Source organism: Cuculus canorus, chromosome 13 (assembly GCF_017976375.1).
Source record: "Cuculus canorus isolate bCucCan1 chromosome 13, bCucCan1.pri, whole genome shotgun sequence".
Taxonomy (NCBI): domain Eukaryota; kingdom Metazoa; phylum Chordata; class Aves; order Cuculiformes; family Cuculidae; genus Cuculus; species Cuculus canorus.
This window is the reverse complement of record NC_071413.1, coordinates 4,477,160-4,500,883: the sequence shown is the minus strand read 5'-3', so window position 1 is coordinate 4,500,883 and position 23,724 is coordinate 4,477,160. Positions and strand designations below refer to the sequence as shown.

General features: G+C 48.7%; 1 protein-coding gene across 1 annotated transcript in view; it reads right to left on the bottom strand.

The window, feature by feature from the left end:
• ZFHX3 (zinc finger homeobox 3) overlaps positions 1–23,724 on the bottom strand; it is a 421,065-nt gene that overhangs the window by 6,299 nt on the left and 391,042 nt on the right. Inside the window, 4 exon segments of the mRNA XM_054078400.1 lie at positions 203–5,674; positions 7,008–7,110; positions 16,100–16,300; positions 16,508–16,641. Of these exon segments, the coding sequence (XP_053934375.1) occupies positions 203–5,674; positions 7,008–7,110; positions 16,100–16,300; positions 16,508–16,641 (5,910 nt within the window).

The following is a 23,724-nucleotide window of genomic DNA, read 5'->3' as shown; positions in this document are numbered from 1 at the left end:
TGCTCTGTGTCAGACTTTGCTAGAAAACCCAAGTTCAGGAATTAAAGATAAAATACCTATCGCTTATTCGCTGCCAAGCAGACACGCTCGCCTAAAGGGCTGGGTATCCTATCATCAGTCATTCTCGAGGCAACATCCCCTTGTGATAAAGATGCGTCAAGTTAAGCTCGCCTCTGAGCAGTGTGAGAACACCCATACCCACCTGTGTTTGATGGAGTGAAGCCTGGTAAGGATGGGCTGTTGAGGCCTGGGAGCAAGACTGGAGGGATGCCCTGTAGTGCTGGGTATGCAGCAGGAAGGTTAAGAGCTTGCAGAGGGGTGTTATCAAACATGCCCTGCTGTTGAGCTGCCAGACCAAGAACCTCATTGGCTTTTTTGATCCGGTCCAGCTCCTGCTGAGCCATCAACTGACGTACAGTAGCTGGGTCAAAATACTCCTTTTCCTTATCCAACTGGCTTCCAATGGTTTCTTTAACTTTGGAGATATGCTGTTGAGAGAAGATATGGTCACGTACAGACAGTCGAGCGCTGTACTTGATGCCACACAAAGTGCACTCTGTTTTGGGTCCCTCGTAACTTGTTTGGTTAATACCAAAATGCTTGGCCATGCTGAGTTTGGACTTCTTCTCCTTTGCCCTAGCATTCTGGAACCAGACCTGAACAACTCTCTTTGGCAGTCCAATGTCATTGCCCAGGACCTCACACTCCAGCATGGTAGGTGTCCTGTAGTCATTAAAGCATGACTTAAGAACTTTTAGCTGGAGATTAGTCATCTGAGTGCGAAAGCGTTTCTGTCCGGGCCGGTCCCCGCTCTCTCCAGACTTGCTGGCTGAACCACTTGCACCAGGGCTGGGTGAGCAGGGGTCTGCAAGGCTGGATGTTTCGCTATAGTCCACAGTACCTTCATTATCGTACTCTTTGCTGTAAAAGCTGGGAGCTGGGCTGACCAGGCCAGAAGACAGCCGATCTTCATATTCAGACATTGCTATCATGGCAGCTTTTGTCAGACCTTCACTGGGTCCTGATGCTGATTTGGTTTCAGTTGCAATCCCTGTTGCACTGTCGTTGTCTGCGTTCCCTTCATCTCCTGTTGTAGTGTCTGTGATTGCAGTGTTGACAGAAGAGCAGTCATCGTTGTCCAGCTTTGTTTGGTCAAAGCTCAGATTGACTGAGGACATTGAGGGACTCTCAAAGTCTTCTATCCCTTCCACCTTAATGGAGGACGGACTCAGCAGAGTTCGAGGTGACAGTTCCATGCTCTTGTTCACTGGGGAGAGAGGAACACTCTGTCCATCACTGCTAGTTGGTGGCATGTGGGAAAAGCTTGCTCCATCAAAGATGTCTCCTTTCATTTGGAGTCCCCCATCGCAATCTAAGAGCATAGCAGACAGGGTCAAGTTGTATCCAGCTCTCTTGGCCTCATGCCAGTGACGGGATCGGATATGAGCTTCAAGAGCCGTCTTTGCTTTAAAGAGAGCTCGGCAGAAGGGACACCGTCTATGGGCTTGGGCAGGCCCCACAGCTCTGAACTGCCCCTTCCTTTCCCGTGCACGGGTGTTCTGAAACCAAACTTGAACCACGCGTTTCTTCAACCCCACTTCATGTGCAATGTGATCCAACATTTTCCGTGTTGGGTTGGAGTCGAGCAAGTATTTCTGATAAAGAATTTCCAGCTGCTCTGGGGTAATGGTTGTCCTTAGACGTTTATCCCTTTGTGGCTCTTCTCCTCCAGTCCCGCTGTCATTTTCTCCAGGGCTTGCACTGGCCTTTTCCTCCAGCTTTCTCTTTAGTGTGTTCATTGTGGATGTTGGAGTTGATGGTGAAGTGGCTGAGCTTGCTGGAATCTGTGGTAGCGTTCCAGAGAGCAGCTGGCTCGCAAGTAGTGGATTACTGGGATCAAAAAGCATGAACGGCATATCCAGCGTTCTGTCCAGGAATGGAGGGTGGATAAACTGGTTCTGTGCACTCAGAAAATGAAGCTGTTGATGCTCCTGCCAATGCTCAAAGGAAGGAAATGCCAGCTTACACTGGTCACACTGGTACGGGATTAGCTGAGGAGGTAGGTTTGCCAGCTGCTGAGGGGTGGATGTGTGAATGGGTTTGAGGGAGAGATGTGAGAGCTGAGAAGGACTTGGGCTTGACTGTGACAAGGAGCACTGAGGGGCCTGAGGAGGGGGAGGTGGCTGTTGCAATGAAGAGGGGGAGGATAACTGTGAAATCTTTTGGTGTGCTGAACTTGTCTTTTGTTCTCCTTGGTCCTGTTGCTGCTGAGACTCTTGCTTTGGTTGCACTTGCTTCTCTTGAGTTTGGTTTTGCTGTGTACTTGGAGGTTCAGACTGCTTTGGTTTCTCATCTGTAGCTTCTACTTTAGAACTATAGGTGGAGGAATCTTCTGCCTCTGCTGTGAGCTGCAGAAAAGCTGAGGAGGTTGCATTGGCTGAGGACGTAGGTGTGCTGTAAGCTTGTGAGGGCATCGGTGTGCTGCAGGAGGAACTGGTTGGAGTCAAGATCTCCATTGCATCCATAGAGTCTTCATTCTGGCTATCATCTTGCCCATCCTCATCTTCATCTTTGTAACAAAGCTTTTTCTGGTGTTTAATGAGATCAAATATGCGCTGAAAAACTAGACTGCATTTTTTGCATTGGTAGTTCAAGTTGCTTGTTCTAATATACCTGTCATTCGTAAGCTCCCGTCGCTCCCCGTCTTTGCCTTCTCCCTGATTTTCATAGTTTTTCCTAGCTTTTTGACGGGCATTCTGGAACCACACCACTATAACACGTGTTGGGAGGTTCAGCAAGTTCGAAAGCTGCTCAAATTCATCATCCTTTGGATAAGCATTGGCATCAAAGAAGTCCTGCAGGACTCTGAGTTGGTAGTCAGTAAAGCGCGTCCGGGAGGACCGCTTGCTTCCCCAGTACTCTTGCTTTTGAGGTTCTGGAGAAGGAGGCCGTGAATCTATCTTCAGTTCTTCCAGGCTGGTAATGGGAGGATTACTGAAATTGTACGGGGAATCCTTGTTGCGCTGGCGTTCTTTGAAAAGAGTGTTTCTGAACCAGTGCTTGATCACTTTCTGGGGCAATCCAGATTTGTCCGCCATCTCTTTGATCTGTTCCTCACTCGGGGAATTGTTAATATCAAAATACTGCCGAAGGACTCTGAGTTGGTCATCAGTGATCCGTGTCCGTGGCCTCTTGTTCTGCTGCTGCTGGAGAAGGCTAGGGTTGAGTTGATGCTGGTACAACTGGGCCAAATCGGCAGGCAGAGGGTCTACGGGACCCAGCTGGGGCGGCAGCTGAGCAGGTAACGTCTGTAGTGGCATGGTTTGCATCATAAGTGGTGAAAAGATGGGGAGCTCCATCGGCATGGAGAGCTGGGTGAGTGGCACAGACGGCTGGGCTGGTGCAATTGTAGGAGAGGTAATTGGCGGAGCAGAAGTAGGAATGGTAGGAGTAGAAGCCGGCTGAGGAGGTGCCGCAGGGAGCGGAGGTGGGGGTGGCGGAGGCGGGGGCGGTGGCTCTGGGGTCTGAGGCCGTAGTGGGTACAGCTTGTCATAGTGTTCTCTGTATTGTTTGGCAAATCTCTCTAACTGCTTGAAGGGAAAATAATGTTGGTGAACGTGCTCTTGGTGGCTCTTCAGGATGAGGATGTTTGAAAAGAACTTGCCACATGTATCACACTCAAGCTTTTCCAAGTTCTCGCCTTGCTCTGTCTTCCCATTTTTCTTCTGCACCTTCTGCTTGTTCTCGTTATATTGAATGACAAGCTCAAAGCCGAAGTTTTCCAGCAAGGCTTTTGTGGCATTCCCTCTTGCATCAGAGGCAATACGTGGAGGCAGTATGGAGGGCTCCGAACTACTGCCTGGTACAAAGTCCTTCTTCTCTTTGGGCTTTAAGTTATCAGACAGAGACTCCTTAGAGGCTAGATTATTTTCTCCCCTCTCTGCACCTTCCCTTTCCCGCGGGGTTTCTTTTTCTTTCTCCTTCACTATGGGTTTACTCTTCTTCTCAGCATGCTGGCTCTGTTGTATAAGGACGGAGTGAGGTTGTGACAGGGACAGCTGACCTTGCTGCTGCTGTAAGAGCTGTGGATGGCTCTGTTGAGGGAGCTGAACTTGAGCCTTCAAGTCCTCCAGCAAACTTGGACCTGTACCAGTCAACGTCAGCGCACCACTGGTGACAGGCAAACTAACTTCTGGATTGAGCTGGAACTCGGCGCTAGGGATGTAGAAAGGAAACAAAAGATGCTGCTGTTGCTGAAGTTGCAGAAGGGTCTCAGTGGTCATCGGAAAGTGCGGCAAAAGTGCTGGGTTGAACAGCTGAGACTGCAGGAGAGCAGCTTGCTGCTGCAGTTCTTGTTGGAGATGAGCCTGGACTTGGGCCTGTGCCTGTGCCAAGGTCTGAGCTTGCTGCTGCTGCTGTTGCTGTTGCTGCTGCTGCTGCTGCTGTTGCTGCTGCTGCTGCTGCCTGGACGCAATCATATCTGCCAGCTTTTTTCGGTTTACCTCTTTGGGTTCTGAAGGGGAGGAGATATTAGTGTTTACAGGATTACCTAAAGGAGGAATTCCCACATTGTCGCTGGATACCTGGTTGAGCAGGCCAGGAATGGGAGTTGCGCCTGAATTACTGGTGTTGGTGGTTGTAAAAGTATTACTGTTGCTAGCGCTCACTGGACTTGGAGTGGATGAACCCAAAGAAAGACTGCTGCTGCTGCTGTTGCCAGCTCCGTTACTACTGCTGCTGCCCCCAGCCGCCTCCAGCTTGGCAGCTCGAGCCTTGGTTTGGTGCAGGACAGACCTCATGTGGATCTCCAAGGTTGAGCTCTGACTGTAGGCCACGTTGCAGGTGTTACACTTAAAGGGTTTGTTGTCTGGGCTGCTGGTAGGTTCAGGCTGCCCAGTAGCAGACTCTTGGAGGGCTCTTTTCAATTTATGCAGATGAGAAACTGAATTGTAATGGACCAGGAGAATGTTCTTTTGAGTGAAAGACTCCTTGCAGACTGTGCACTTGTATGGGCGAGACGGATCTAAAAATTTCTCCATAGTGAAGTTAGGGCCCTTCCTGAAGGGTAAGGCCCTTTTCGGTTCTGAGCCAGAGTCCTCTTGCACCGACCCCGAATCACTACCTGTTGGGCTCTGCTTATCTTCCAAATCGCTCTCCTCCTCCTTATCTTCCTCAACTATTATAGTGTGGTCTTCCGCAAGCGAAGGATCGCCCATAGCAAGGAGGTCCCCATTGACCAAGAGACCACCATAGAGCTGCTGAATGTCAGCCTCGCTCAGCTCCAAATGGCTGGTTTCCAGGTGCTTCTTCAGGGCCTGGAAAGTTCGGAAGCTGCGCTGGCAGAGACAGCACATCGTGGCTGCCCGGATGACGTGATACTGGGAATGGAGCTGCAGCTTCTCAATGGTTTTGAATGCCAGGCTGCACTGGTTGCAACGGTACTTGTAGACGTGGCGATCGGACACTGGCAGTTGAGGCCGCTTTGCGTGAACTTCATTGAAATGTGTCTGAAGGGCTGCCGAGCTCTTGAACACCTGGTTGCAGCCCTTCTTCCAGCAGAGGAAGCCAGAATCCTCCCTGGCAGAGCTCTGATCGGCTGGAACAGGCTTGGGATCTCCGCTGTGCTCTGCGTTTTCTGATGGCAAAAGACTCTTTCCCGAATCCTCAGAGATCTCTGTGAAAACAAACCAGAGCAAACCTGAAAATTACACCAGCAGACAAGGGCTGATCAACACCTTCTTTTTGTCCCTAATATGTCCATGTTTTTTTCTCTGCAAGATGATAGGTATTTCCAATGTCTCTCCTCTATCTTCATTCATTTATTTTAATACCAGCCCATTACCCTCATCATGGCCCATCGCATAAACCTACACAATTTACTTTCTTGCCCACTCTCAATATCTGAAAATTATTCACACACATACGTGTTCCCTTAGTGCATTTGTCACCTTTAATTCTTCCCTTTAAGTGAAGGCCATTCAGCCTCCTATCTGTCTTTGCTGTTTTTCTTTGATGTCCCGTCTATCTTCCAATAAGAAGGTTCATCAAACTGAACATCGTGTTTGAATCTTGGTCCTATTAAAGCTAAAACCAACAAGAATAAAATTCAGGTCTTGGTGGCAGCAGCTCAAAGGTTGCTGTTTGAGGGAGAACGGGAGAAGAAGGAACAAGGACTCAGTGCACTGCCACTTCTCCAGGGTCTAAGAGCACAGTCTTGCTGGAAAAGACAGTGTGATATGGGTAAAGGATAAAAAGGAATCCCATTGCCCAGGGCAGCATTAGCTATTGAAGCTGAGCCAGTGCTGCCTCACCAGAGCATCACTGCCCTGGGGCCGTCTGCGTGAAAACATGGCTGTCTTCATTCCTAGATTCCTTACAGACCTTCCAGGAGGCCACGGAAGGAAGACCGGCACTGCTTCCCAGCCAGGTTTGAGATCAGACACTTCTGTCCACACAGAATGATGTTCTTCGGAGGCTCTCACATCACACCACAAAGCCAGGACTAAACAGCCATTGATTTACAGCCGTGCCTTCGTCACAGAGCACGGCAATGAAAAAGGCCGAGGAGATTTGGGCTGGATAAGGACTGCAGCAGCTCAAAGCTCCCCAAGCTGTGTGTCCAGCCTATGTACCTGATTTGTGTTGGCAGCAGAGCAAGTACAGCAGAGGTGGTAGCACAGTCCATGGCCAGTAGCTGCAACCTTCAGTGTTTCTCTACCAATCTCCTCAGCCTTCTACCTCCTCTGCTTTTCACTGCTCTTCAATGCTGTTTCCACATGAACTGCATGGTGATGAGCTGTGCTGCTGCCCTGCTCTGCCCTGCCGTGGGGACACTCTCTGCACCAGCCTGTTGTGGTGTAGATGAAGGGAGACAGTTCTGCTGGGCACAGTCTGACTGCGGTTCTCAGCAGATCTCTGGGTGGAGATGAACCCAGACAGAATCCCTCACCGGGTGGTGGGAACTGGGGGAGTGGTGGGACCCATGAAATTCATTGACCTGCACTCACCAGGCTGCTTCCCCAGCTCCTCTGTGGCGGAGTTCCCGTCCTTCTCTGGAGTGGCTGCTGGGAGAAACATGCTGCTGGGCATCATCACCTCAGGTGTTGTCACCTGGAGACAGGGAGGGAAGGATGTAGGGAGGAGAAAAACACAGGAACATATTTGAAACACCTGCAGTGGCAAAATTAGACACCAGTATTGTAAAGTCAGAGGCGTCACTTTTCATAGCTCTCTGAAGACTCATGTTTATTAGACAAAGCTCACATCAGTCAAAAGTGTTTCTACAGTTACATTCTGGACATAATTAGCAGTGCACACTTGAAGAATAATCTTATTATTAATATTTTTTCCTTTATGTAGAATTCAGACTTTGATCACTGACAATGTTTTGTCATGGGCTGTGAAACTTCTTGTGCAACCAATTAGGTAGGTAAGTTGAAAGGCCCACCTTAAGCTGCTGAAAACATAATAAGGCCCCTAATTAAATCATACCTCGTAAAGTACACTGTAATCTTGAACTAGGGAGCATTGCAGCACTGTTTTCAAAGTGTATCGATGCAGGAAAAGGAGGGGCATGAGAAAGAAAAGTACAAATAAGGAGAGAGGTGACAAAGGAAAGGATGAATAAGGAAAGACTAAAAAGACAGCAAATTGTCTGTGAAATGAAAAGCTTTCGGTAACTCTTTCCTTGCTCTGACTGATGTATCACCTTCGCCTCTAGAACCTGCCCTATCATAACCACTGCAATGCTTGAACACCAACATTTCGAACGAGTTGGAGAGTTTGCGTGATTCAACTAGAGACGCCCTTTGAGTCACACGCACGTACTCGTCTTTTTCTGGAAAACTGTGTTTCTTTGGGTGTATCCGGTCACAAAGAGAACAAACACAAACCACCTTGCTAGCAGTTTGCATGTGGTTGGCATCAGACACAAGACAACAAATAGCCTTCAGAACATCCAGAGCCAGTACCTCACACCACTTGAAAAGCTGCCCCACACCTCTTCTCCCCAGAGCAGGAACTGGAAAGACAGACCCATATCACCATCTCTCAGTCCAGCGCACTGCTGCCAGCACGGGTTGGTTGCCTATGGCAAGCGAGAACACCTCTAAAGCTCTGAGCAGCTGCATGCTTCACCCCACTGGCGCCCAGGGAGCATCTCCCTTTCACCAGGGCTGTGGTACTTGAAGGAACAGACACCAACACTGGTTTGCAATGCTGTGGTGCTTGTGCTGCCATCCTCTGACTGCTGGCAAAGTGAGGCACAAAGAAACATTCCCAGACAGGTACGCTTCCTAACAAAACAAGTCTCTCCATCCTTCTGTCAGATAATAAGAGGGCATTTGAACCTTGGATTTCAGAAGAGAGAGAGTGAGGCTGTTATCTGTATGCAGTGTACCTTGCTTTCTGCAAAGTCAAGGACCTCAAGGCTCCGACTGAACCACGTGAGGTTTTAGCAAATCTGTGGTGAAGCTGAAGGTAAACCTATGTGCAGGACGTGAAATCTTCCTTGTCTACAGGTACGTCAAAACCAAGCAAAAACAGCTTAGACCTTCGCTTCACTAAGTGAATGGAAGCAAAACCAGTCCATGACAAACCTCAGAAACAAATGTTCACGTACGAATGGCTGCAGACATCCGAACCACACTGGGGAGGGACGCGGGGCTCCCTCCCTTGACCGGGACGGCTGGTACACAGAGCCGAGCGCTGGGTCTACAGACGTCTGCAGGAAAGGCAGCTGACACTGATAAATCACCAGGAGGGAAGCTGAGCACACCAAATTCATTCCACCTTTTACTCTAAGCAGGAGCATCTGACAGCTGTGGGTGGTGGGTCAGGAGACGTGAAAGGTCACTGGTTAATTCCCAATAGTCAGGCTTGGAGGAGGGGGACAAGCAGGGATGCTGAGGAGGGAAGGCAAGAAGAAGCTGTCCCTCTCAGCTTTATCAGCAGGGAGAGCGCTTTCCTAGGATCTTTAGGAATTATGAAAAATAAATCATGAGAAATTTAAAAAAACCCCAACAGAGTAGAAAAAGAATAAAATTATCTAACACCTCAGCTGCACATCATTATAGAAAACTGTGGGCTTTTTATACGCATTACAGTAAGGCAGCCATCCCCACTACCACACTCAGTACGACGGATCAGTAATTGTTTTCATACACTTTAATTAGAAAAACTCAGATGGCTATGAATAATAATGGAAAAGAGAGACTTTTGCACTTGAAAGGTTGAAGTCAATCAAGTGTGAATGACGGCAAAAAAGAAAAAAAAAAGACACCAATTCATCAGGCCTCTGTTGTCTCGCCGCGTCTTTAATCATAATTCCTGATTGGGATTCAAGAAGGCAGTAAGCAGCGGTTCTTTGTCTGCCTTCACCTTCCGTCAATTAACTCTCCCCGAAATATAATCATCAACCTCACATGCTCCTCTGCATCTTAATCTGGGTCTCCAAACCAATAAGTCCTGCCCTATATGTGTTTAAGTAATTACCTTTATCTACCTGTATCTCTACAGCCGCAGCTCTCACCCCACTTCTACCCCTCCCTCCCCAATTAAAAAAAAAGGAAAAAAAAAAAAAAGAGGGGAGAAGAGAAAAAAAGGGCTGTGGTACATTGAATTACTACAGGCATGAAATCCCAAAAGGCAAACAGAAAAAAAGCTTGGGAAAGAAGTGCAGGAAACTAGAAATTCTGCGTAGGGATGCAGGGCAACTGCAGGCAGTCGGGACACCCACGCAGGGCTGGCCCTGGGAAGCAAAACCTTGAAAATAAGGCACTGGTCTTGCTTCAGGAACTGGACTCACTTCGGTTCTCTACCTGTGCAGCACCAGTCAGTTTTCTCCGGAAAGTGCTGCCTGTTTCCTATGCCATCTTCCAGGGCAGGACTAATCTGGTTCTTAGTCCCCATCAACCACTCCCTGAGCAGGCAGCAAAAGAGAAAACCAGTGAAAACAGGCTTCGAACCTCAAACTGTTTTGCATCTACACTGAACTCCAGGCACCCATTTTGAAGTATTTGTCCTTTTCCACAGCAAACCTGCCCAAGGATATCCCACGTCCTTGCACACGCAGAAAATGCCTCGCACGCTGCGGCTGCTTTTAATATAAACAGATAGCAGGAGTACCAAGGGGACAGGAAGGTTTAGTAGGCCACGGCCGCCCGACAGATAAACAAGCAGAGGTGCTCTACAGCACAGCATTTTGTACTTGAGATGTATTTAAACGGCATTAACTGTTTTAGTGATAGAGAGGAATGTGTTTATCTCGAGCACAGTCTGCGTTAGCGCGTGCAGTCGTTAAACGCTCTCTCCCTCTCTCTCACCTGAGCAGGCAATACCTGGCGTGTAATCCTGGTATCCATCCTCAGCTCTGCTCAACACCTCTATCTCTCTGTTTAAATGTTTCTTCAACACCAGCTGTTTCACAACGGCACAAGTCAGTCGATGTGAACCGTTATTAAAAAAGCAAACCAACAGATGTAAGTTTGACAAATGTGATTTGTCTTTTCCCCTTTCCTTCTACACAGACTTGCTTTGCTCTGACTAATACTAAACTGTATACCCTCCGTAGCTATAGCTGTGATCTTCTGGCCCACAGTAAAGCCATCAGTAAAGGCTTCCACTTTGGAACTACCGCTCTCTGTTACATGAGATCCACCTCTGCACACAGCCCCAAGAGTGCCCGTCTCGCTGCTGCTCCTACAGCTGAGGTCTTCTCTAGGTTGCTCTCCAGTGCAATTTCACCACACAGAAGGCAAACGGTCCTCTTAACCCACGTTGCTCTTGACCTTCCCGTCCCAATAAAATTGGGATGTGGGAAAGGAACGGCAGCTTACTCCTATGCACTCTTTCTGACAGCCCGCATTTGGATACCAACAGGTGGATCAGGTTCTGTTTATCAGCACTTCACTGAGTAGAGGTCAGTGCTCCATGAACATCTGGAAACCCCTAATGCTGAGGCAGGCTTTCAGGGCGCACCTTTGGCTCCGACCACCCCATCCCTGTCCTGTTCAGTGGGGCACGGAACGTGCTTGTGTAAAGAGTGAAGGAGGGGGAAGCTCAGGCCAGAGACGGTGGCAGCCTCTCCTCATCCCACTTTGAAACAAGTCCCCCGTGGTCTGCAATGGAGATGGGAACGCCAGCTGGAGAACTTCCCTCGAGAGCAGACCGCAGAGAAGCCAATTACGTGTCTCAGAAGATGGAAAGTTGTTGGGACAAGCTTCTGTGCTTCCAAGGACCCTCTCTTTCAGATGAAATTCAGATCCCCTTAAGCAGACAAAATTTCTTTATGATGACGAGATCCACTGACATACGGGGGCACCTCAACTCGATGGCCATTTCTATAGATAATGTGGTCCAGTTTTACAAAAACCCAAGGGCTGACACACCCCTTCCCCTGCCTCCCTGCCCCATGAGTATCCTCAGCAGATTGCACCCGCCCTGACACCTACAAACCTGACACCAGTCTGGAGAACAAGCCGTGGGTCCACTCCTCACTGGTGACAACCTACAGCAGTGACAAGTGTGGTTCCTGCCACTACCAGATCTACCAGATTTTGAGGACGATGAACTGCAGAGCTGCTTTTCAGCCTGGGCCAGAGGCTCAGAGCTCCAACATCCCTCCTGCGCCGGCTTCGGCAGCGTGACACAAGCATATTCTTGGCACGTCCAAAAAATTAATCTTAGGTGGCATGAATCGCCAGCTCCCCTTGTGCGTTGAATCTGTCTGCTCTGACTTTCCTCCGGACTGAGGGACCAAATGTGTGGACAGTCTATGTCGTTCCTCCATAAATGCCCCAAAATGCTGAAATTGTGTGGCTTTGAAAAGAAAATGTCTAGAAGGGGTCTGAGGAGATACGTTTCTATCCCTATGTCCATGCAACCGGGGGAAATACACATGCAATGCAGGGTTCCCGAACCAGACAAAGGAGGTAATTTCCATTACAAAGAGAGAGAGAGGGTGCTGGAGTGAAAAGCTTCATTAGACTCAGAGAGGCAAAGCAATGGCAGTATACCAAGGTCACTTCTAATTTAGACCATCTAATTGGCAAACATGGCTCCAAATGGCTATCATCTCACAGGGCTCAGAATTAATGAAGCCCGATTATTTTCATTACCTTCATCCGAGATGGAGAATGAGACACAGAGTGAGAGGGAAAGGGGGGAGTGAGAGGGGGTGAGAAGGAGGGAGAGAGAAAAATTGAATGACAGCAGAAGGGAGAGAGCAATAAGAAAAGACAATAGGAAAGAGGGAAAAAACAGAGAGAGCGAGAGGGAGAAGTGGGGATGGCAGGGATGGGCAAGAATTATTCTTAGAGCAAGGGAAAAAAGAAAAAGATGGAAAGACATCTAGAAACACTGGAAGATGCCCTAAACTGAGGAAGAGAAAACTAACAACAGAAATGACGGGAGAGGAATGTGCAGAAGGATAAAGCTGGCCGTGGGAGGAGGGAGAGCTCCTCACTCCCGGAGGCTCTCGGGAAGCCGTCCCTTCTCCCGGCTTGAGCCCATCAGTCTTGTCAATCGACTGTGCAGGCGAACTGCACTTCACCCTCATTAAGGCACTCTCTGCTGAAGCGGTGCAGGCCCAAAGATTAGCAAAGAGGCTGTTATGTGGAAAGATGGCGATTAGACCCGCTTAGAGCGGCTCAAATGCCACAGAAAATGAACTTGGCCACCAGCTCTGTGGAAGACGCAAGAGATGGGAAGGACAGCGGAATGCCCTGTCCCACAGGGGCTTTCCTGGTCCCCACGTTGCATGGGGATGTGGTGTGTGCTCGTCTCCACTCAGCCTGTGGCTGCAGCCCTGCCAGCCCCCATCCCAGCGCCAGGGCCGGTGGGGAGGACCCGGGCGTCCCATGGGACAGTCAGCCCGGCTGCTCGCTGATATGAAAAGGATGGGGCATGGAACATCCAGCTCTGAGATGCTGAGCACAAGCAAGCAGCTGTTACCATGGCAACAGACATATTAGACACTGCAGGTTCCTGAAAGGCGTCTGATAAGGTATTATTAACTGGAGCCTCCTCCGAACGCCGAGCGCAAAGACACTGTGTCGAAAGGGACCTGGCTCCCATTTACTGGACTGTAATTCCCTTGCAGTGGCACCAAGACCTGATTCACGCGTCAGACTGTGCCGGGAATCTTAGCTAGAATGAGAAAAATTAGGAATGCTTGATGCTGCAACGTTCTGCACAAGCCATACCATTTCTCAAAATACCTAACCTTTAATGTGAAAAACCAACAGCCTTTTGACCCACACGCTACTTGACTCGAAGCAGGAGAGGTGATCTTCCCAGACATATCTCTGGGTACCAAATGAAACAGGTGCCCAGGGCTGGTGGCAACTGCAAGGTGGAAAAACCCAGAAGAAGAAAGAGGATGAGCTTCACAGGTAAGCCAATCCCCATGGTTCTCAGCGGAAGTCCTGCACTCTGCAACAGAAGGATAAGGTCCTGTTGTGGTCACCTAAGGGACTGTCCTCCATGGTACTGCAGTTGCTTTGGTCATATCCTCCATGGGGTATCTCTGAGCTCCTAAACGAGCGGCTTCTGCCAGTTCCCCTGTACCCTGGAGGACACAGACCTGCTCAGGCCAAGAGGACGGACCAGCCCAACAGTGCCCACTCCAGACCGCACGTTCTGCCGACAACCCAGCTCATTTGACATCGAGCGTAACAGATGCCCTTAGCAAACTGGTTATGCTTGTTGGCATAAGAAAGGCACTCAGCTTCTCCTCACTGTTCTTCTAAGGTCAAAATGTCTTCCTTCAATTTAGTTAGAAGCTAACAAGATTCGTTCAAGTCCTCAGAAGGTATTTACACACTTAAGCATCATCAATCAAAATGGGTGCAGGTCGCAGAGACTGAGGTCTTTGTGATGGGACAGTTCCTTGACCCAGGGCAGGAGTGGTCAGCAGAGCTGAGCTGCGCCCTGCTAGAGCCCATGGGCACACCAGCTTTGCAGGGTTAGTGAACTAATTGCTTGTGCTCTTTTCCCTTCCTCTCTATATTTCGTTATTCACAGAGTGCTGGGACCTGGCAGCCTGTCTAGATTTTTAACGGGTTTTATGAAGTGCTGCCTACTTGAGGCAGATGTGGTTCTCAGGGTGGGTTGGTCCAACAGTGGCCACTGCGAACCTTCACAGCCTGCTGCGGTGCAGGACATGTCTTTGTCTCCTGTGGAGCCTCAGGGGGCCAAGAGGGAGGGCAGAAAAGTGAGATGACAGTTAGCTGGTAAAGCAAACAGGAAAGACAAAATGCATAAAGATATCGGAGAAGGGGCTCCAAGAGGACTGGAAGGGTGATAGAAAGAGAAGACCAGAGAACTGTAAGAGAAGAGCTGGGAAACGCTGCATGTGCTTGCCTAGATGATGTCACAGGAGGGCGGTTGATAAAAGAACGACAAACGCAACGTTATTCACCCCCATTGTCAGGAATCAGCAAAGAAGGGAGAAAACAAGCAGCAATGGGGTGCAAGATAAAAAAGCCACAAAGAGAAAGAACTGACAGGAATCAAAATAAACACTTGTTTAATACACTTGGCGACAAGTTCTTAAATGCAGACACAACCTTGTCTTGAAGACTATACCAAGGAAATAACAGTGTAGGAACCTGACAATACATCCCATTTGTGAATTTAGAAGGGTTTTTGAAAATGTGCCTTATTAATTCTACCTGCACCTTAAACTGACACTAGCAAATTAAAAGGCACACTCATGTAAAACCTCTGAAAAGGGAATGCATGAAAGAAACATTCTGGGACTCAAAATGTTATTTACTGAAGCAAGTTCCCGAGCACTGGAGAGTGGGGTAAGCTTTTATGAGCATTTCTGCACCGCGACAGCATGTACAAGTCTTTCAGAAGAGGTTCAGCAGCTGCAGACACAACTCCACGCATGCACCAGCAGCAGAGAGAGACTCTCAGTCAGTGGCTCTGGAGTAAAGCAAGCCAGAACACAAACCCCAGGTCTCACAGATGAGAACTTGAACACTGCACTGTTAATTTACCACTTCTCACCATGGACTAGCTCTCAAGTTAGACGAATTTCAATTCCTCGGAGAAAGTGTTGGAGAAGGATTCCCATGTTAGGCGCTAAAACAAAGATGCAGGACAGAACAAGAGCCTGGTACAAACACATTTGTGCTGAACCACGATCTGCTGTCGGAAGTTTCTGCTCCTCATCAGAACACTGCAATAACAATCACAACCCATACACAGCATCTGACAAACAGCTTGAGAAGTGGAGTTGTTTCAAGTTTTGAGATCTACGTGAAGACAGCTGACTTTATCTAGCGATCTTTCACTCCACACTTCAGTGGCTTAATTCTAACTTCAGCGAATTTCAGCTGCTTCTACTTAAATTTTAAGCATCTTAAAAACAGCACTTGAAACAGTAGCTCAAGTATTCAACAGCACCCTAAGGTTCCACCTCCCTCGAGCCACTGACAGTGTATTACTTGCTTATTCAGGTTACTCTGAAAAAGGGGAACTGTTACACAACAAAAGCATTGTAATTTTGGGTGGAGCAACTCCTGACTGAAGTAACAGATCCAGCTGATCTCATACAACGATCCTCAGTAAGTGAACGAATTGCAGAACGTGGGCTACACAATAGGACCGTCTCCTCTCCACAAGACAAGACCGCCACAGAGACTCTGCTGGTTCTTAAAATCCTATTTCAAGCAGAGACCTGATATCTAATTTCCTGTAATGTTACCTTAATCAACCTGGCTGTCCTTCTTGGGAAGCGCTCATGAACACACGAGAACTTTCTCTTTGCATCAGGAGCAGCCCAGCACATCAGCTACTGCACCTCCCAAAAGCTTCGGTGCAAATCGTGATCCCACGTAATGACCTCAGTAGTTAAAGGAAATCATATTTATTCCAATCTCTTCACAGCAATAATGTCTGTGCTGAAGCACAGACAATATTGTCTCTGCAGTCAAAGCATGCAGGGACGGGAAAAACCTCGATGACAGAGCCTTGAGAGATGAAAGAGCTGCCCACTACAGCAAAGTTTGCCTGCGCAGGTCAGGCCATCCCTTTACTCTTCATCTTTGCTAGGAAGGCAGCAGCCACGCTTGACTACGCAGCCACTTACCGTCATGATGAGTTTCTCGACACAGTCAGGTGACACACTGTGCAGATGGGTGAGGTGCAGCTGCAAATGGATCTTGTTGTTCAGCATGTCCTGGCAGAGCGGGCAGCGGAGCATGGGCTGCACTGAGTGCTGGGTCATGGCGTGCACCCGCAGTCGATTCACGTCCGTGTTACTGTACTTGCAATATGGACACTGATACATCTGCAGAGCAAGAAAAATGAATCACACAATTGTTACAGCTGCTGCTTTCCTCTTTCCTTACAGCTAGACTTTATTAATTCGATGCCTTCTCCTACCACCAGTTATCACCTTTCATTCTCCTTCTCCTATTTTATTCTTTGCTTTTGGCACACATGAAACAAATTACCTGCTTGTAGATGCACAAAAATCAAGGTTCTTCTTCCTTACCTGCTCTGATTTGGTCTCCTCTGAAGTTTTTGACCATTTAAAGGGGAGAGGTGACTCAGAGCTGCTGGGAAATGATATTCGTTTAGAGGATGCTGGAGGCTCTGTCAGCTCCTTCTCTGCCTGGCTGGCTGGTGCTGCAACAAAAAGAGATTTATATCATGCCATCCCCAAAGAGGTTTAAGTTGGATGAAGACAGTATTTCCATTTACTCTGTTGCTGTTTCTCGAAACACATACCAAAGAGCTTGAGGAGGACAAGTTTGTGGACTAACTTATATCCTACAAAGCATGTCTGGCCAAAAAAGTTCATTCTTGATTATCTTCCACAGTAAGGGAACTGTGTCATTTAGAGTTAGAAGCAGAGAACTCTCAGCTGTTTCTGCAGGTTGCACACAACCCGTTAGGTACAGGAGAGTCTTGTCCTGTGTTTATGTTGGACACACAAGTGCTCGGCCTGATGTGAAGGCCAATGTGTCATGTCCAGGAGCAGGTGGACTGGCCCAACAAAGCAGAACTCATACTCCTAGCTCACCTAGGACTTTTTGCGTATGAACACTCTGGAATGTGCTTGCCTTGGAGACAGCTGGAAGCTGTGGCTGTCAACTCAACTGACCTGCACTTCGTGAGGGAAGCAGCCCGGCCCATGTGCCTCAGGGAAGAAGGTACATCTAAGGGTACTTCCCAGTAAACATTCCCACCAAAATGACAATGGCAGAGACCACTGGGACTGCACTTGGACAACCTCACATGGTAACAAGCTGAGGAAGGGCGATTTGATTTCAGCAAAACAGAAAAAGGCGAATGAGCCCCAAAGTCCAGAGCAAAACACTCTGCAAGTTGCGGCACTCCAAGAAGCACATCCCTGACCTTTATCCCTCCCCCGAACCCTGGCAGCCTGCAGTATATAAATTTGTGGGACATCTATTATTTAAAAACTGTAAGGACAAGTATATTATACACAGCCCCCGTCTCCTCCTCCCCGAACACACATTCATAACAGTACTTTAATCTGTCTCGAATCGACTTCAAACCCATTTCGCCCTTAATGGGAGTTATTCATTTTCACTTGAAAGGTAATATATGACAGCTGGATATTTAATATGATGGATCGGCTGCCGATTAACAAGGCACTGTAGCATTCTTAGACTGGTCCCCCCATACTCTTCCCCTTGTCTCTTATTCTCTTCGTGAACCCACTGATATCCACTCCTTGTTTCAGAAGATGCCATAAGATCCAGGTAAACTGCTTCCTTCTCAAAGATCCTGCCGTTCACTGGCATGAGCTCTATTTTGAAAGGCACCACATCACTGCAAGAAATACAACCCTTGTGTCTAACCGTGTTCCCACCCCTAAACATTCAGTTGAATAGAAGCAAAGTAACTTCCAGGAGAGGGAAAGTAGGTATTGTGAATAGGTAACAATACTGACAGAGGGAAGCAGTGACCAGAGGAGCTCTGATACTGCTGAAGTTGTCATAGTAGACTTGGCCACACCAAAGCCTGCTCAGAGGAGATTTCCTTCCTCATAGCGCTGCCCTACGGCACCCCTGGTACTTCAGCCTTGGCTGGTTATACAGCCTCCATGCACGGAGGTAAAGGCTCTACCTGAAACCAAAACCACAGGACCCCACTGCGCTGCCAACTCTAGGAAAACAACCAAACCTACAGTTGTTTTGTGTAAGACAAGTCTGCGGTGTCAGGGCCGGCTTACAGATCCCACCCTGCACCCTGCACAGAACAACAGGCTGCTTCTCAGGCTGATCTGCCGGCTGAACCTGAGACCTTCTCTGGCGATCAGAACTGGAAAGTCATTCAAGATATCTACAGGACCAAAGCCGGCCTCCCTCCCTACTCAGAAAACGTGCTTGGAGCATGAGAAACAGCACCAGCCCAGACCCACCTGCATTGCTCCACCACTGAGGAAAGCGGTCCCTCCTAGGGGGTTTGGGAAGGCAGAGACCCCCCCTGAGAGCCAGCAATGTGGCAGGCAGAGGACCACCCTGCCTCAAAATGCCCTTCCTGAGCCTTGTGTGGTGTGAGAGGCCCTGGTAAAGGAGGCTAATTGCTGTTGACATTGTCCACTCCTCTGTGCGACCTCGGACACTGAAGCGTCAGCCCCAATCAGGCAGTCAGGCATCAGGATCGGCGTCCAGAGACCCCAGATCTGCCGGCACGGTCACACAGCCACGCAAGCTCTGCTCTGGCTCTGCACCAGGCTACGATGACAATGCCAGGCATGACTTTGGGTTCCCTTTGACTTCTCTGCCCTTGAGAGTGAGGGTGTCTCCTGCATGGTCCAAGCAGGGTCTCTGAGCTTTCCGTCAACTGCCACTTCAAACCTTTGGGTGTCATCTGCTCTGCAAAACTATCAACGAGTGCTGCCACGAGCTGTGCTGGCACTGCCGGCCTGCAAAAGGGGCAGAGGAAATGAGGGAGGAAAAGGGACGACTGGAGAACGCCCTGCTCATGTATATGCATCATCTTTCCAAATAAACAATGGCAGCACTTTCACTTTTGGCAGCAAAGTCAGACCCACAAACTACCTACACAACTGCATTAATAAACCCAGATGAGCTCTGGGCAATTACAAAACCTCTGGTGGTGGGATGTACGCTGGCACAGTGAGACACAAGGAGCTCAAAGAGCCCCCAGTCCTCACCCTCTGGCACCAACTCCACTGTGCACAGCTCACCAGTGTGATGTTTTCAGATGCAGTGACTAAATTCAGCAACCCAAGAGCCAGCTACCCTGCAGCTCCTCAACAGCAGCTGTAACCTCTGGAGTCACGACAGGGCGTTTTCTTGTTTCCTTTCTACTGGGAAGTGGCCTGCTTAGAATTAGGGCACAGTAAAAGGTAATTAAAATTTACTTTTACTTATCATCTCCAAAGTGCCCCCATTTTATTACATATGCTTAGTCCAACCCATAACTTCTGTCCTTCAAAATCAGAATTAATGATTGTCCAGACCCTGGAATAATTGCTTTGTCGCAGAGTTCTGAAAAATGCCTACTGAATATTTGTTCTAAGTATAATTTTTTGAGTTGACAGCTCAAGTGGGAATTTTAACACCGAGACCAAAGTTTATTGTTGATAAACAGCCAAACACACAAAGTGACACATTCAGTCCACATCACAGATCAGAGGAATTAAGAACTCCCTTCTGCCTGGAGAAATGAGGACACACAGCTCAGCATCTGCCTACACAGCTCTCCGGCAGCTCCGTGGGACCTTTGTGTCTGCATGGAGTGAATGGGACAAATACCCTTGGCTGAAAATGTCAAAAGGGCAATGGCCCTGAACAGCAGCTTCTCACCAGAGAAGGTAGAACACAACTTTTGCACCCTAACCACAACCAACATCCTGCTTAGAGGTCCAGACCTTGCAGGAAAGAAAAAGGAATCTGGGTTTGAGGTATGACCTATTGACTATTAATCAGTTAGTATTTTTATTATTCTGACTCTTTAAATGGATTAGTTCAGACTTGTCCACCTCAGAGAAAAATCTGTTTCTCAACCAGAAAGCCAAATGCAATGGGACTGGCGCTACTGTGGGCGTGCTGGCCAAACACAGCACTTCTCAGAGACCTACTTTTCTTTTTGTCTTCCTCAGCAGCTTCTGCTTTTCAGAGGAGGAGGAGAAATCCTTCCAGGTGTTATTTCAGAGGTAAGATGGGACACTTCCTTGGAAGTGGATATCCTTTCCTTTGCTGAATCCACAGGCAAACGCAGCAAGGGTCCCCAAAGCTGCTTGCTCTCCATCCTGGTGGGAAGGGAGTTGCCACCCCGCCTCCCAGCCATCAGATTCTTTTAGCTAAAGTACCACTGACAGCCCCTTCATCTAAACTTCCATCTCCCAACCCAGCAACATAATGGAGAAGCCAATTAAATGATTATTAATTCATGCTGCTTTCCGTAAGCCAGAGGTTCTCATCTCCCTGCATTCCGTAAACCAGCTTGCCACTTGCCCTAGAAATTTACAGTGGGGTTTCTGCTATCTTCATTGATGTAAAAAACAACACCCTCCCTGCCCCCAGCCTACTGAAGCAAATCCCTTCCTACTAAGTTCAGCAGCTGGCCTGGGAAAAAGTTTTCAGCGGGACTAAGGAACTGTGATTTCACTGCCCAATGGAAAACAAAACTCCATATTTGGCGGTGCCTCCCTCCTCAAACCTCCCCTGACATTTTGTTGTTGGAGCAATTACTCAGCATCACGAGCCCTTGGACCTGCCTGCCACGCCGGCACAGCCCTGCGGCTGGGAATGCCCACGACAGCAGCCGTCACCCCTGCACGGGTATCCTGGAGCATCCTTAAAATGGCTGTGGTTTTCCTTCTGAAACGCTGTGACTGGAGTAGACCGTTTTATGTGTTTTTTATGCTCACACAGCCTCCACTGCAGGTGATGGGTGAGGCCAAGCCCTGTGGTCCAGCCCTACCTGTGCAGCTCCAGCAACAGCAGCTCAGGAGCCCACAACAACAGCAACACACAAAGACTCAGTCTCAGCCTCTCTGGCAGACAACTGTCACCCAACGGAAACAGACAATTTATATTAATACAGCAAGAATAATCGAGCAGGTTAACTCCACTGAGAGACTGCAGTGACATGGAAGCCATGAGAGCCTCGCTCAGACCTCCTCGAAAGGGCACCTCCTCGCTGGGTGTTCCACACTGCTACAGCGCTGCCTGTTTGTTACTGTGCACCTTAATAATATACGGGTGGACGTTTCTTCCTGAAACATCATCCGTTTACGTTCCTTATTCCCTGAAGGTACCATCCGTTCTAATAAGATCTCATAGCCATACTACTAACAGGTCTGTATATTGCCTGTTGCTCTACAGGAGTTTTCCAACTCTGTATTTAGTCAATAACGTGATCGCATGATAGACAGAAGCAAATACACAGAGATTTGTGAGCACACTTTTGTACCCAGACCTCCTTTCAGAAACGTGGCCCTGAAAAGGGTCAAATCATTTGTTTTTCTAATGCTGTTTCATACCTTCCAGTCTGCAGTGAGTATGAAGAGCTGAATTATTATTAAATATTCATTCAGTACCCAGAAACCCTAGAAGCCACCAGACTTTTCTGCCATGTTCTGTACAAACACAGAGCATCCAGGAAACGTCGCAGTGAGATGCCAGGCAGCATAAGGGGCACGTGGAGATAGTCTTTGCTTTCCATCACAAGAACCACAGATATTCCCATGGCCAGGCCAATCAGCTCGCCCCTTGTCGGCTGCCAGAAGCTGCACTGCTGCCTGTACAGCGCTCCCGGCAACGCAGCACTGTGCTGTGAACCAAGCATGAAGATGCCGGCGGGAGAGAAAATGACCCACTCATTGAGAGATACCGGAGTAACGGCACAGAGCTATAGATCAGTCGCAAAGGTTACGAGAATCCCAACTCTGAGCCAGGGAGCAGGGGAGTCGGCAAGCAAAGAGGCTGGGATAAGGGTCAGGATGCTCACAGACATGTACGTGGCAGTGACCACAGCAGAACCTGACCCTGGCAAACGAATAGCAAAGTACTCCAGCAAACATCCCTGAAAGAAAAGGTCTGGACCAAAGCCAGGGGCCTTCCTGGCTCTGGGAGCAATAACTCCCTCTTTGCCTTTTTGAGTTAAAAGAGATCTGTGTTGGGCAGAAGCAAAGATGGGGTATGCAGAAAATCATCCCATCTTGTGCCCAGCATGACTCATATTTGCAAAGCGGTACCCTAAAGCACTGTACCTTTCTTCCAGCAATGACAGCAACGACTATATCCTTAGAACTGTAGGAAATCTTGGCGTTTTTAAAATTATGAAGTGGCTGAAAAGAAACAATCGATTATCTTTGTATTTACCTATTTCATATGGCTCTTGAGCGAGCTATCAATCTGTGTGAATCTTACTGTCCAATTCAACTGAATAACTATTTCAACTAACCTGCCGTAAGAGTCCACAGCAACTATTTTATTACATCAACGTTTTGAGCTTGGGAGATGGTCTAAACAACAGCAATTCTGCTAACTCCTTAAAACCAGTAATAAGGCATCACCAGCACTGCCAGGCAGCACACAGCTACTGGGCAAACAGAAACTACCGGTGAGGAAAGAATGAACATGCAGAGCGGAGATAGAAGAGATGTTGGCAGAGACTCGCGGAAGAACATGTGAAAAGTAACTGAAAACAGCAAAGCAGCCACCGGACAGGCTCTGCTGCCGCCCAGCTCTTCACCCAGCAGTGCCAGCAGAACGGCCCCTCCGTGCTCCGGCACATCCTAGACAGCAGTGACTACCAATCGGAAGGCTTCGGCAGTGGTAGGTTTGCAGTTGGATTCAATGATCTTAAAGGTGTTTTCTAACCTACACAATTCTATGAGTTATTCCTGCTGAGGAGGGAGCAACTGGGTTGTACTGTGGTGAACGCAACACGCGCGTGCTTTCAGGATGAGCAGCTGGCAGAGGAGAGCTGGCAAGGAGCTGTGAAGGCATGGAGGGCCAGCTCGGCTTTGGGGGTGTGCAGAACCATTTCTCCCAGCTAAAAGCCAACTATCTCACCTGGGCCAGATGGCTAAATTTTGCTGCTTGTTATTTTTAAGTAGCCATAATTTGCTAGGTATAAACAGGAAAATAAAGTTCAAAAAGGAGTCATAAACCCAATCAGGCTGACAGGGAAGGGGAATGGAAGATGCTGTGCACATGGCTGGGCTCCCACTGGAGTGGAGAGGGCCAGGTCGATACACAGAGGGCGACTGGGGATACCCCGGGGCCACGGTTTGGTGCAGAGCCTGCAGCCAGCAAGCAGAGCTTGGGGGGGATCCCACAGCCCACCCTGGGGAAGGGCTGATGGGCCTTCAGTGTCCTCCAACCTCCACTGGGCCATCGCCTCCGCTTGGCACCCTCCGAAAGCAGCCAGCCCGCACCTGCGGATGCTGCCCGCCAGCTCAGAGTGTGCCCTGCTCGCAGCCAACCTTCCCAGCTCGGCTGCTTTCCTGGGCTTGAGCTGGCGCTCGGGAGCCTTTTGTGCTTTGGAAATCCTCAGGAAAAGAAAGCACAATTACAACGTGCTTTCCCATCCCCTCTCCTAGGTTTCCTTGACAGAGAAGATGGGGTTGAGAGCTGCTCCACCGCACCTCTCATTCCCTTCCACCCAGCCCACTCTCGCCCTCCTCTGCAGAATATCCCATCCATTAAGTGCTCAACAAACGCCATATATTAAAAAAACAGAGAAAAGCGGCAGCTG